This window comes from Oreochromis niloticus, linkage group LG10, assembly GCF_001858045.2.
Source record: "Oreochromis niloticus isolate F11D_XX linkage group LG10, O_niloticus_UMD_NMBU, whole genome shotgun sequence".
NCBI classification, from domain to species: Eukaryota; Metazoa; Chordata; class Actinopteri; order Cichliformes; family Cichlidae; genus Oreochromis; species Oreochromis niloticus.
The window spans coordinates 14056443-14070027 of record NC_031975.2 but is presented as its reverse complement, the minus strand read 5'-3'; the positions used below and the strand labels follow the sequence as shown (position 1 = coordinate 14070027).

The 13585-nt window shown below is 41.6% G+C and overlaps 2 protein-coding genes across 3 annotated transcripts; one reads left to right on the top strand and one right to left on the bottom strand.

The window, feature by feature from the left end:
* Positions 1 to 1170: 1170 nt before the first annotated feature.
* On the top strand, positions 1171 to 7353 carry nle1 (notchless homolog 1 (Drosophila)). 2 transcript variants are annotated; one of them, XM_003446731.4, is made up of 13 exons: positions 1171 to 1301; positions 1836 to 1992; positions 2143 to 2363; positions 2539 to 2618; positions 2708 to 2784; positions 2871 to 2968; positions 3778 to 3970; positions 4935 to 5070; positions 5427 to 5473; positions 5558 to 5760; positions 5897 to 6056; positions 6140 to 6210; positions 6333 to 7353. In XM_003446731.4, the coding sequence occupies exons 2-13, from the start codon at positions 1855 to 1857 to the stop codon at positions 6343 to 6345; spliced, it is 1437 nt and encodes a 478-aa protein (XP_003446779.1). In that variant the 5' UTR covers positions 1171 to 1301; positions 1836 to 1854; the 3' UTR covers positions 6346 to 7353. The 2 variants fall into 2 exon arrangements, with proteins under 2 accessions (XP_003446779.1, XP_005472277.1); XM_005472220.3 differs by lacking the exon at positions 1171 to 1301 and adding an exon at positions 1321 to 1505.
* A 1069-nt stretch (positions 7354 to 8422) lies between these two features.
* slc25a1a (solute carrier family 25 member 1a) lies at positions 8423 to 13087 on the bottom strand. The gene is made up of 9 exons (XM_003446732.5): positions 12682 to 13087; positions 12166 to 12273; positions 11990 to 12089; positions 11157 to 11295; positions 10992 to 11076; positions 10789 to 10893; positions 10548 to 10663; positions 10397 to 10470; positions 8423 to 10276 (listed from the first exon to the last, which is right to left on the bottom strand). The coding sequence occupies exons 1-9, from the start codon at positions 12911 to 12913 to the stop codon at positions 10162 to 10164; spliced, it is 1074 nt and encodes a 357-aa protein (XP_003446780.1). The 5' UTR covers positions 12914 to 13087; the 3' UTR covers positions 8423 to 10161.
* Positions 13088 to 13585: the final 498 nt, after the last annotated feature.

Sequence of the window (13585 nt, the reverse complement as noted above, 5' to 3'; positions counted from 1 at the left end):
TGAGCAGCAATTGTTTGTGTGAAAATGTCTTGTTGATGTCAGATGTCAGAGGAGAATGACCAGAAACTAGGAATTAAAAAAAAAAAAACCTAGCTAAAACCAATGTATGCAGAAGAGCATCTCTGAACACGTCAAATCTTGAAACAGACAGGCTACAGCAGCAGAAGACCACACTGGAAAACTAAAGCTGCAGTTTGCACAGCCTGACCAAAATTAGAAAGTCAGACTGGTTTCTTGAACTTGATGATGAGTTCAGTGTACTCAAATGGTTTCCACAGCCACCAGGTCTCAGTCCAGCAGTACACCTTTGGATACAGAAGATTCACATCATAAATCTCATTATTATCATTATTATTATTATTAACTGTGCCTCACCAGCTGAATTATACTGATACACTTTTTTACTGATACATAAGTTACACTAATTCACATAGTTTGGTACTGAAAAACTGAAACACCCATATCTCTCTTAAGTTATTATAGTGCAAGCTCAGTTTAACTACTAGGATCACCTTGCTTTAGTGGTTCTGCAATTCGACTGCCATGGTAAGCCAGCATTACTTAGGAGGCCAGTGAGTGGATGGATTGTTTTTCAGGTCAGATTTTGGGTGGTACCCATCCTGTCTTGCAAAACTGAAAAGAGGTCATTCATCAAACTGTGCAGCTAGTTTTAAAAGCATGAGCCTACTCGAAAAGTGCACAACAAATGGAAATGTGTTGAGGACATCCTGCACTTACAGTCAGCTGCCCTAGTGTGTGGTGAGTTCATTGATCCACTTCTGCACCTGGAGATAATGTCTCTCCTGTTTGTCTCCTGCTTTGCATTTGCAGTTTAACACACAGATGCTTTTCTACTGTCTCAAATCCTGGCTACATTTCTCCGAGTCTACACTACGTGTACAGTCGTAATTATGCATAACGTGTGGGAGTGCAAGCATATTTTTTCATTTATTTATTTATTTATTTAAACTGAATAAATATGGATGTTTTTTGTATCCATTTTTTTCATTTTTGATATATCTAAATAAATATGGAATAAAATATGGAATAAAGTAAAAGTTAGTTGCCTGTCCAGTTCATAAGATAGGAAATTAAAAAGCTCGATCTTACAGAGACGTTATGAAGGTAAAGATGACTGGACTCCGTCTATGGAGAAGGAATGAGCACGGCCACTTCCCATAATTCATTGCGTGAACCGGTTAACTGACGTGATCATTTCGGCTTCTTTACATATCTTTCATTTAAAGGCTCTGCAGTGGTACACACGTGGGACTCTTTATCTTGTCGCTACCACTCTAAAGGTAAGGTTTTAGCGCAGTTGTTTAACACTGTAATGTCGTATAAACTCGGACACAGTTGTGCAAACAAGTCACTGTTATCTTACTGGCCTGGGCTTGGCTATGAAAGTATATAGATGGTTAAAGTGTTGGCTAACGGCAAGCTAGCTTGGTTAGCTTGACAGACTGTAGCAGCTAGCAAAACAGTAAACCAAAGCAAATATTCAGGTTGGACAATTCAGTTGAAGTTTTCGTAATAACTTTTTAAAATGGCTCTGCAACATGCTGCCTGTTGCTTCGTTTGTTGAAATTAACTTGAATGAACTGATGTTAGACACTGTCTCGTTGAATTTAGCTAGCTGAAAAACTGAGTAGTGCTTTGTAATTAACTACGTTTAGGGGGATGCACAGCAATATCAGCGTCTGTTAGTAATGCAGCACCGCTAAGACTTCCACATTTTGAAACATTGTTTGTCGGTTGTCTATCTGCATTTAGTATTTCTTCGGAACTGTATTTTTGTAGAAATGTTAAACATTTTTAAAATATGGTCTTCTTAGAGGTGGAACTGAATCAGACATGTCGAGTGAGGACGTGGAGCGGCTTTTGATCCAGTTTCAAGACGAGAATGGGGAGATCCTGGGTTCACCTTTTGATGTGCCTTTAGACATCACCCAAGACAAACTACAGCTCGTCTGCAATGCATTGCTTCAGAAGGTAATTATACAACATACATATACAGTGTATTGTGTAAATGTATAGTCCAGATTGAAATAATCAAATATGATGGTCATGATATCAATTTTGCATTGAATATTTAGTAAAGATGCTTTTTTTTTCCTCCTTTTTTTGTGTCATCCACTCTAGGAGGAGCCAGTCCCGCTGGCATTCTTTGTGCAAGGGGAGATGGAGGTGGTGTCCAGCCTGGGGACATGCGTTAAGGCTCTTGGGGTTGAAACCGAACAAGTTCTCCCTGTGGTGTACCAGCCTCAAGCTCTGTTCAGGGTTCGGGCTGTGACACGCTGCACCAGCACACTACAGGGACACACTGAGGCCGTCATCTCAGTTGCTTTCAGCCCCACTGGCAAGTGGGTACCTTTAACACAAAGTGAACAGATGTCAGCTTTTCTCTGCCAGTTTGTCATGATCTCTTGTACCTTTTTGGTCGGAGTTGTGTAACAGTATATGAAAATGGAATTATGTTGTGACATCACACCGCTAATTAGATTTAAACATTGATCCATTCGTCTGTTTTTGTTTCAGATATCTGGCGAGTGGTTCAGGCGACACCACAGTGCGCTTCTGGGACTTGACAACCGAGACGCCCCACCACACATCCAGGGGTATAAAATAACATCTACAAGGCACCATGATCTGATAATCATTGAACTTAAAGTGACTGATTGCTTTAATACACCATTGTTCATTTTAGGACACACACACTGGGTATTGAGCATCGCCTGGTCACCTGATGGAAAGAAGCTGGCTTCAGGATGCAAGAACAGTCAGGTGTGCTTCAAAAACAAACACATGTTATTCATAATTAGGTTTCAAAGATGCATTCATTAAACCTTTCAATTTTTCTCTTTCTCTAGATATGTCTCTGGGATCCAGTGACGGGTGCGCAGATAGGAAAGACTTTGACAGGACACACCAAATGGATCACTTGGCTCTGCTGGGAACCTCTTCATCTGTGAGCACTTGATCAATTTTTCACTTCCCTGAATTTCTCTGTTATTTGACTGCAGACCTCTCATTCAGACCCATTTTATATACGAAACTTTAAAAAATGTACAGTACTTTTACTCCTTTCTAAAAATTGAGATTTTTAGGGAAAAAAATAGTCTTTTGCTTTTCACATGGACCTGCATGCAGATAAATCCTGTGATTTGTGAACTACAGCTGGACTACAAATAAAAGCAAAACGACTTGAACTACCAAAAATCTCTTCCCTTGCCTGATAATCTGTAAAAATGTGTTTACAGAGATGGCAGTTAGTTGCATAGCAATTACAAAAACACTCCACTGAAATATTGCATTGTGAAATGAAACTGTAACACATGAATTCTGTTTCATAAGAAGCCAAACTTAATTTAAAAGCAGTTTGTAATTTACAGTTATACAAAAGATATTGTAGATCAGCTTTGGACTGTTAAGTTATTCAGCAAGAGGCACATCCTTTGAGTCAGGCAGCCAATATATGTTCAGATATATCTAAACTACTTATTCAACAGCAGGATGGAGAGCGTGTCTGTTTTTAAGGCTGCTGGAAAAACAATATTGTGTGGGAAATATGCTGTAATTGTCAGAGTAGTTTTGGCAAACAAATAAATCACAAGATTTCAGAAATGCCTTAAAGTTACAGACACAAGAAGATAGTTTCCCTTAAATGTGAACTCACTACATTACAACTGTGCAGGTATGGATTATAATTTGATTATCATGTTAGACTAACTTAAACTTTGTGGTCTTACAGTTGTTTTTTATTCTTCTCCCTTTCAGTAATCCAGAGTGTCGGTACTTGGCCAGCAGCTCTAAGGACGGCTCAATACGTATCTGGGACACAGTGTTGGGACGATGTGAGAAGATCCTGACTGGGCACACTCAGTCAGTGACATGTGTGAAATGGGGAGGAGATGGACTTCTGTACACTTCGTCCCAGGACAGGACTGTCAAAGTGTGGAGAGCAAAAGATGTAAGTGCGTGTGTGTGAATTATATGCTATTAAAGGGTTATAAGAGCAATATGGTATGTTTATTTTTAAGTAATATGTTAAACAATATTGGTGTGTATTCTAGTGCATCAAAAATGAGTAATCCAGTCCACTTTTTTTATTTAGTTATTGTTTTTCTTTTGTTTTTGTTTTTTTCCGTATACATAAAGAATGTAGGCTAATAATGCTAATATAGACAAATGTTATGGCATCAGCAAGGCATTTTCACCCAGAGAGCTGCTGCTGCCAGCTGTGTGGGGGAAATCCCAGCAGATCTGCAGTTTCTGAAATACTCAGACCAGCCCATCTGGCGCCGACAACCACGTTCAAAGTCACCTTTTTTCTCCCTTATGGTGTTTGGTTTTAACTTCAGCAGGTCATCCTGGCCATGACTTCGTGTCTAAATGCCTAAACTCATTGAATTGCTGCTGTGAAGTTGATGAGATATTTGTGGTAACAACCAGTTGAGCATGTGTACCTAACAAAATGGCTGGTTATTAGGGGTGCAACGATACTCGTATCGATATTGAACCGTTCGATACAGTGCTTTCGGTTCGCATGTGTATCGAACAAAACAACATTTTTCATTTCTTTTATCAACTTTTCTTCTGACGATGCTGTCTGTGTTGAGAGCTCAGTGGCTCCAAAAGTATCGAACCGAACCGTGAATTTTGTGTATCGTTGCACCCCTACTGGTTATTGTATTTCAAGTGTATACATACTGTTAACATAAAAAAATTGTTGCTCTTAGAAAGCCCTTGTGCAGGTCAGTTGAAAAGTTAAAACCTGACCTTAGATCTGTAAATAGGCTTATTAACAGTATGTTCATGTGTGGCTGAGACACTAAAATATTAATGGCCACAGAGAGGATGAGGATAAGAGCAAAGAGAAATCTGTGAAGAGTGTTTGGATGAAACGTGTGTTTATTTTCATCTCTTTGATGCAGGGTGTCCAATGCAGGACTCTGCAGGGCCACGCCCACTGGGTCAACACCCTGGCTCTCAGCACTGACTATGTCCTGCGTACAGGAGCTTTTGAACCCGCAAATGCCACTGTCAACCCTCAGGATCTCACTGGATCATGTAAGACCCAAAACACTTGCATGTTCTTTAACATTCTGATTTTTAGTAATTGATCATTGCCGTGTATGGTGAGTTGAGGTTTTTTTTTTGTTTTTGTTTTGTTTTGGGGTTGTTGTTTTTATAGCATTTACTTTTTAATAGGTTAGACTCCAGAAAACAAAGTCTCACATATGCACCACACGGTCTGACATTTTGTCATTTAAACTGTTTTTTTTAGTAGCAAAAATGTGTGATATTAGAGTGTTTTGGCAGCACAAATACAGCTAGCATGGCTGCTGTGTGTTCGGTGACCTTTCTGGTCTCATAAAGTTAAAGAGGGTTGTTTTCATATAACAAGTTTTTCTTCTTCTCCCCAGTGGAAGAGCTGAAGGAGAAAGCCTTAGACAGATATAATAAAGTCAGGGTAGGTACCCTTTTTTGAGATTTGTAAAAAGTCACATTTCCTTCCTCCCTGTTTTAGCACCCTGACCTTTATCTTCTGCTGCAGGGCTCAGCTCCAGAGCGCTTGGTTTCCGGCTCAGATGATTTCACCTTGTTCTTGTGGAATCCTGCACAAGACAAAAAGCCTTTGGCCAGGATGACGGGCCACAGCGCTCTGGTCAATGAAGTGCTCTTCTCCCCAGACACCAGGCTTCTTGCCTCTGCCTCCTTCGATAAGTCTGTTAAAATCTGGGACGGACGCACTGGAAAGTAAGAGAATCATCATCACAAGGAATAATAAATTAATTTGCAAGTAATACAACTTTTGTCCAGGCGATGGTGCTGTACAGCCAAAGATGTACATCTTAGAGATTATGACTCTACCTGCTTGTCCTTTTGCCCACAGGTACTTAATGTCCCTGCGTGGCCATGTGGCATCAGTGTATCAAATAGCATGGTCAGCAGACAGCAGGCTGCTGGTCAGCGGCAGCAGCGACAGCACGCTTAAAGTGTGGGATATTAAGAGTGGGAAGCTCAACATGGACCTGCCAGGTCATGCTGACGAGGTGGGGGAAGGAAATTTGATATAAATGCTTCCTTTAAAATGCTGATTACTCTTCCTGAATTACCTTGAGTCTTATCTGTATAGGTTTACGCTGTGGACTGGAGTCCTGATGGGCAGAGAGTGGCCAGTGGCGGAAAAGACAAGTGTCTCAGAATGTGAGTTTGATTCCAGAAAACCTCTGTCCATCCATCCATCTGTTTATCAGCATTTCTGCACACCTAAAACATCTACCTTGTGTTGTTTTTTTTGTTTGTTTTTTCTTTCTCTCTTTCTCTAGATGGAGAAGATAGCCACAGTTCTCTTCTATTTCTGGACTTTGACAAAGGATTGTCACATCATCTCTTTCCAGACAGCTGACAGCTGGAACAAGGGCAGCTAGACTTTATCTAATTACCCATTTGACTTCACAAGTATCTGTCACTAGTGGGAGTGTCAGAGAATGCAAATGCAGTCACAATACAAATGCCCATGTGGGAATATTAACAGTGCAAGAGCTTAAAAGCATTCAGATGAACCAGAATGTAAAATCATCAGCAGCCTCTTAAATTTATTACAAGTAGATTGTAATGTGTAGTATACCCCCCCCTTTATTATCGTCTCATGGTATACAATTCAATTTTAGATCAGGCGCTCTGACATGGCTTCAGAAACTTGCTCGGTTGCCATGCACACGTGGTTAAAAGCCAAACAAGGTTGTGCATCTATTGAAACAGATCCTAACACATGTTTATGGTTTCCTATTTTGGAGCAAGGAACTGCATATTTTCAGGACCACGTTTGCTACTTTGTCACCTTAGGCCTCACTAGATAAACTGTGAGTATCGGGTGGGGGCAGTGAAGCCTTCCTCTGCGATGTAAATGCAGATGGTGCTCGCCGTGCTCCTTCAGCCTTTAATCTCCTGTCAGCAAAGCTGCAATCTGCTGATTTTTCTGCCTCTGTGGTGAAGCCAAGTGTCACCAACTCTGAACTGTTTGAGTCACAGCCCACACTGTGAATGCCAAATTGACCGTTCTTGTTACAGGAATGTAAATATAAATGAGTATATTTATATTAGTTTCCTGATTCCACTCAAGAATCTGCTTAAAGTGTTCATCCACTTTAAGTGGTTGTTTATTATAAAAGCACTGGTGGAAACCAGCATGTGAAATATATTGATTATTTACTTAAATGGTAAGTCTATTGAGCTCTGTTAGTTATGAACTCCACCGCCAATCATCGGATTTGTTTATAAAATCAAGATTTCCCAAAAATATGTAATGGCAGTTCTTACTGTATAAATAAATATTTTTAACTCTAATCAGTGAAAGCAGCAGTTTTGCCTTCAACAGAACCTTGTGTCAGGTTTTAAACAAACTGTCCTCTGATGTAATAAGGCTGTTGGTTGTTTGCTGGAACTTGAAATTATTCAAACTACTGTGCTAGTGATTCACTGTTTACAATTATGACTGTTGATAAAAATATAAACAGTTGGATATTGTTGGGATTCACAGTGAAGGATGTTAACCTGGTTAACAAGCATTTTGCTGCTTGGATTCTTTCACCTGAACTTTAACAAACGTGCCAACTCCACATCTGAAAATCATTTTTGTGTGGCACATTCAAGTATTGGATGACAATGATGACCGGACTGGAACAGTGATTCCTTTTGGCATTTAAGAAATCAGTTTATTCTCAAGCGAGGCCAAATTTAAGGAAGGTGTTTTTGTTGGTCCTGAAATCTGTGAATTAAATGTTTGAGGAGTTCAAAAGGAAACTAAAGCCAACTGAATCAGCAGCAGGTTTTCCAGAATTTTCTTGGCAATCACTGAGCAGAGGTTTATACTGAGCTGGTGGATAACATCCTGAAAGCTTATCAGCTAATGAGTGCCAGCGTTACTGAAGGGGCACTTTTTACGTTCTCAACTTTTTCCACCCAATCTCTCTGATCAGCACGGGGAAAGATTTCATCAAGATATAAAAGTGATGGAAGCTGATATCAGGGAAATTTTAATCCTGAGCATGATGGGTAACTGCTGTTGGTTCTTGCAAAGTGAGATGAATGTGCAGTACAAATGGAAAAGCAAGTGCCTCAAACATGTTTCAGCACTCTGACCTCATTATTTTGAGCTGGCAGAAATCTGCTTAAACACGACTCTGGTATCATCTTGTGGTTTGTTTTTTAAAAAAATGGATCAAAGCATCTTTAGTGGGAAATTAAAACCCAGAAATTGTGCTGATATTTTGAACTGTCGAAACATCACAAATTGGACAAGCTTTCTGTAATTATTTAAAATAAGTAGATGAAGATCTGGTCTGAAGTTCCCAGTAGCAAACATTTCTTTTTTTTTTTGGGTAGACCAGAGTAATCAAACTCACTCCCTCAGGCGTCATAATCACAAGTTTATTAGTAATATCTGGTTATATGCATCATACATGAGCATTGATGGTTTTCAACAAAAACACCAAACCTTTAATGTGCCCAGCAGGGATCAACGATGACTGCCAAATCTCAAATGCTGTTTCCCCTACGTATGAAAAGCAGTAAACCTTAAACACAAAGTCCAAACAATTTTTAAAAAAAAGTGCATTAATAAGTGAAAACGGTGGTAGAGACCTAAACAAACAACATTTTGCTGCTCATGGTTTAAAGATTTTCTGCTATTGAGGACGTTATGCTAGAGATCCTGCTGAAGCAGCTTGGCAAAGAGGACAAAGGCTTCTGTGGTGCCACCAGGTCAATCAAATCTGAGCCTCCCCCATTGATTGAGCTTCTGACACATTACTGTGGAAGTTTCAGGCGCTGTAGATGTGATATGAAAAAAAAATCTGTTTACTACATGTTGCAGATTAAAAATGATAAATTGCGCCAATATTTTGAAAACTTGTAGTACTGAAGTAAATTCGAGGAGCTAATTAGCAATTTTAGAAATCCTTAGCTTTTGAGATGCTTGACCTTCAGTTAAAGAATCTTAAAATTGCTTAATGTCCAATTAGTCCTTTTGATGAGTGAATCCATAAGCAGAACAGCTGAAGATTGAAAACTATTAAAGTAATATGGCTTATTTTCAGCTTGGCACAACCTTTCTTCCCCCCATGCTTCACGCCAACATTTGCTTGAAAATGGTTCAGACTGAGGGTCAGAATAAAGCAATACGGGTCAAATGTTCCCAAATGAAGCCTTCATGTCCTGCTGTAGAGAATTCAAAGCTTTAAGAATCTTACCAGATTAGCAACCAAAAGCTCACCAAATCCCCGTGTAAAGACTACGCTACATACAGATTTGTTTCCTACATCACCAGATTAATCATCACTTCTGACAGGTTGAGACCCTGAAATGAGCCGCTGGAGAAGCACAGGCTCCAGACCAGTTTGTGCAGCCTTGAGCAGCCTGCAAGTCACTGTCAGTGTGTTAGACTGATGCCACATTAACATACATGCAGCAACTTTGTACACAGCAGCGGCCGTAAAATGTTCATCTCAGAGTTCATCACAGAGACAGAAAAGATATCCTGTGACTGTTACAGTGCGATGATGCCACAAACACAGCAGGGTAAGCAACAGCAACACTATGATGTGTTAAAGCATCGCCCTCTCTCTCGTTCTCTGCTCAGTATAGTAAGTACTCAGTGAGTCAAAAGACACATTAATGGTTTTGTTACAAAGTGTTCACTCTACAACATGTAAGGTAACAACAGTCATCAAAAGCTAAAACAGTGGTCATGTGTTTTCTTCCCTTTTGTTCCCCTTCAAAATTTGGACCTTTGGGTCGAAACGTTTCCATTTGTTTCATCATGTTTTGTGATGAGATTCACAAAACCGAGCCTACAAGTTAGGTCAGGTGCACCGAACACGTCCTCCCCTCATCTCCCTCGTCCCGCGCTTCAAAATCAAATCATCTCCTGTTAGTCTGACATTGAACTGTTTAGTGCAACTAACGACTCTGCTTTTCCTTTTCAGTCACTTTGTTTAGAGTCTTTTAATTTATTTAGAATGTGTAACAGTGTGGAGACTGGCCGAGACGACATGTCATCTGCTCGTGGCAATAAAATTGATCAAGAACGAGATTAGAGGTGTTTAGTTGTGCGTAGCATGAGGCACTGGTCTGTGCTCCCCCCACCTCTCCCGTCTACTGGGTCTTCCACACGTTGTTAAGCAGTTTGACCACCTCCTCATAGATGACAAAGACTATGGCCACATCCAAGCACACACGGCCAAGCCTGGGAACTGTCCCTTTATAAAACCTGCAGGAGGACGACAACAAGGTGAGGTGAGGTTAGATGGCTTGTCTGCAGAAGTAAGATTTTTTTTTTTTTTTTTTTAAACAAAGACCAAGCTAGAAAAGGAGGATATCAGTTACTGACGCTTGCGGTCCTTCTTGTTTCAAGATCTGGAAGGCACAGTCCATTGTGTTTTTGTAGCGGTGAGCCTCCAAACCCTACAAACCAGTAAAACAATGGTTTTCAAAAAGATAACCAGACGACAGCAAGAAAATCAGAACTTATGCTTCCCTACCTGCATCCTGGTCTTAACTACATCCAGAGGCGTATTTCCAAAAACGCTAGCTGCTCCTGCTGTTGCTCCAAACATGGCTGTGACGATTGGGTGCATTTCTTTCCTGGAATCATCCCCTTAGAGGTCAAATCCAAACATGCATTCATGTCAAAACCATGGGGGGGGGAACCCATCAGTCAACTGTGACCGCTCTAACAGGCAGGACGCTTGCAAGATATTGGAGCAAAGCACGCTTTCTCACCTTTGTACCAATTGCGAAGTGCGTTCATGACATAAAATCGGATGGCCTGATTCGTTCCTTGTTTAAGCACGGTTGCTGTTAGGCCTTGATACGTCCCCCTCACGCCTGAACGGGTTAAAACAGTTTGACTCATTGTGAAACGCAAGCACACGTGCACATCTGTAGTTACAACCACTCGGCTGCTTTAGATTTCCTTCTCTTACCTTGCTCTCTGATAATTTCGCTGACTCCATGAAAGAAGCCTCTGTAGCGAGGCCGGAGGGAGCACTGGTCGTGGATCAGCTTCACCTGCAAGATTTCATAAGACCAGTTTACTCACTGATGGCCCAACAGACCCCAAAGTGTGACTACACGCTCCTCCAACGAACCTTGAGCGTCTCCATGGGGCAGACCACTATTATTGCCTCTGTTATTCCGGCCCCCAAACCACACAAGAGGCTCCGTGTGTTGTCTAGCCGCCCTGTCGCATCTCGCATTGGATTGCTGAGCATTTCAAACGTGCCAAACCTGTAAGAAAGATTGGTTGATTGAACGGGTCACCACCAGAGCAATACTGGCAAAAGCTATCAAAACAAATAATGGAGCTGGTTTGAAATGCAGTTTATCTATTCAGTTCAATTCAGTTTCATTTATACAGTGCCAAATCACAACAACAGCTGCCTCAAGGCACTTCATATTGTAAGGTAAAGACCCTACAATTATAGAGAAAAGCCCAACAATCAGGTGATCCCTGTGAGCAACCACTTTGGTGACAGTGGGAAGGAAAAACTTTCTTTTAACAGGAATAAACATCTGGCAGAACCAGGATTAGAGAGAGGCAGTCATCTGCTGCTACTGGTTGGGGGTGAGGGGGGAGACAGGACAAAACTGCTATCTAGAGTGAGTGTATGCTGCTGCTTTTTTTGTGGTCTTTTTTAATGTTTAAAAGCCCAAACAGTTTGAAAAACATAGATGCTGGTTAGCTAAGTACTAAGAAATGCTGTTTCACTGATTCAACATCAGTCAGCTGCTTCATCAGTTTCAAGTTTGCAACCCCGCTCATCTGTGATTCTGCAAAACAAAAGGATGCAAGAGGCCCAAGTGCTTCTCTACCACAGCCGCCCTTCTTTTTTTTTTCTTCCTTTTGAATTGTTTCGAGTGTTTTTTTTCCTCACATAAAATCTTTATATTAAACTACTCTATATGATGCATGCATCTTCACCTGACTGCAGACTTGGGTATTGAGCCATACAGCAGGGAGCTGAGACCTCTATACAACCCCCTGAGCCCATGGTCTTGCACAGTCAGCTTCACGCAGTCACCTGCAAGTACACAGCATGCCCACGAGTGAGTAGACCAGCACAAGACCACCTTCACATGTATGTCCCAGTGACCTACCAATCCCTCTGTATCGCGGCGGGTTTACTCTTGCATCTAGCTGCAGCTGGGTCTTGACATACTCTGTAGGGAAGGTGATACAGATCTCGATTCCTCCTGCGATGCCACCTGAATGAGGAGACAAGGGGAGAGGGAGAATCGCTGCTGTTGGTGTTTGTTGACTCACTGTGCACAACTATTCTTGAATGTTCTTAGGGCAGCAAAGGGGGGAGAGACCTTGCCAGCATTTTCTACTTCCGCATGAAAGAAAAAAAAAGATGAGATGGTTCTGCAGCACAATCCCTTCAGCATCCCTTACATCATTTTTAGATTACCTCAGAGGTGCATTAAAGGCTAACACTAACGTGCAGCTACATCATGCAGCAGCATCACTGCAGTTTTGACCCAGTTCTGCATGGTCAGCCTTAATGGGCGACAGATTGAGATTAGTCTGCGCTGTTTGTGTGTGTGGCAAGCACTAAGCGGCTATGAGAGAAGGGGTGGGGATCTGCCGGCTGAATAGGTCGTAAAATCAACCTGCGAGGATGGCCTTTCCGGGATGCGTTATTTTCCTCCCTCCGATCGCGGCAGCCGCAAGGTTCCTCCTAGCCGCGTACGACCGCTGGTGTGCCGGCACAGAGCCCAGCCCCGCCGCCGGACGCTGGGATGGAGGCTGCCGATCCGGAGCCGAGCTCTGGCATCCTCTCCTCACACCGCAGCTCTCGCAAGGCCCCTCACACACCGAAAACGGCTTGAGCAGCGAGGACATTTTTCTTTCTCGATTTTACGACGGTCCCACTCAGACAATATCAGAAAACAACAACAGCAGCAGCATGGGAAAGGCGTAGCAATGTGGCGGCAGGCAGAATATCAATATTCAAACAGCGGTCAGGTGATTGGACAGACCATCGGCTGATCCGCCGCGCTGCCTAATGTCATTATTTGGTCACGTGATGTACAGGGGGCGGGGGCTTTTTGGCGACCAATGAAGTGCAGGATGCTGTTTGCCTGATGCGCGGAGATAAATTTATATCATCTGACTATAAGCCTCCACTGAATAAATTATTGAATATAATATAGAATCTGAAAGAAGGGTGAATTAACATTAGTGTACAGATAAATACAGATATGGTGCTTGATGTTTCAAGTAACCAAATTAAAATATCCCAGCATTTAGATAATGTTACATTAGCCCACATCCTTTTTTTTTTTTTTGTTAATGTACGAGCTCTATACGTAATAATAATGAGGTGAGGTGTCGTGGCACAGATAATGATAATGACAGAAAAAAATTAAATGAATATGACTGAAAGCCCACAATACACTTGACTTCATGTGCAGTTAGGCGTGAGCTGTGTAACCAAGAGTTTGGTATGTTGCTCTTGCCTCTTAACTCCTGTTCCCTTAAATAGAGCTCTCCCACACACACATATGCATGCAT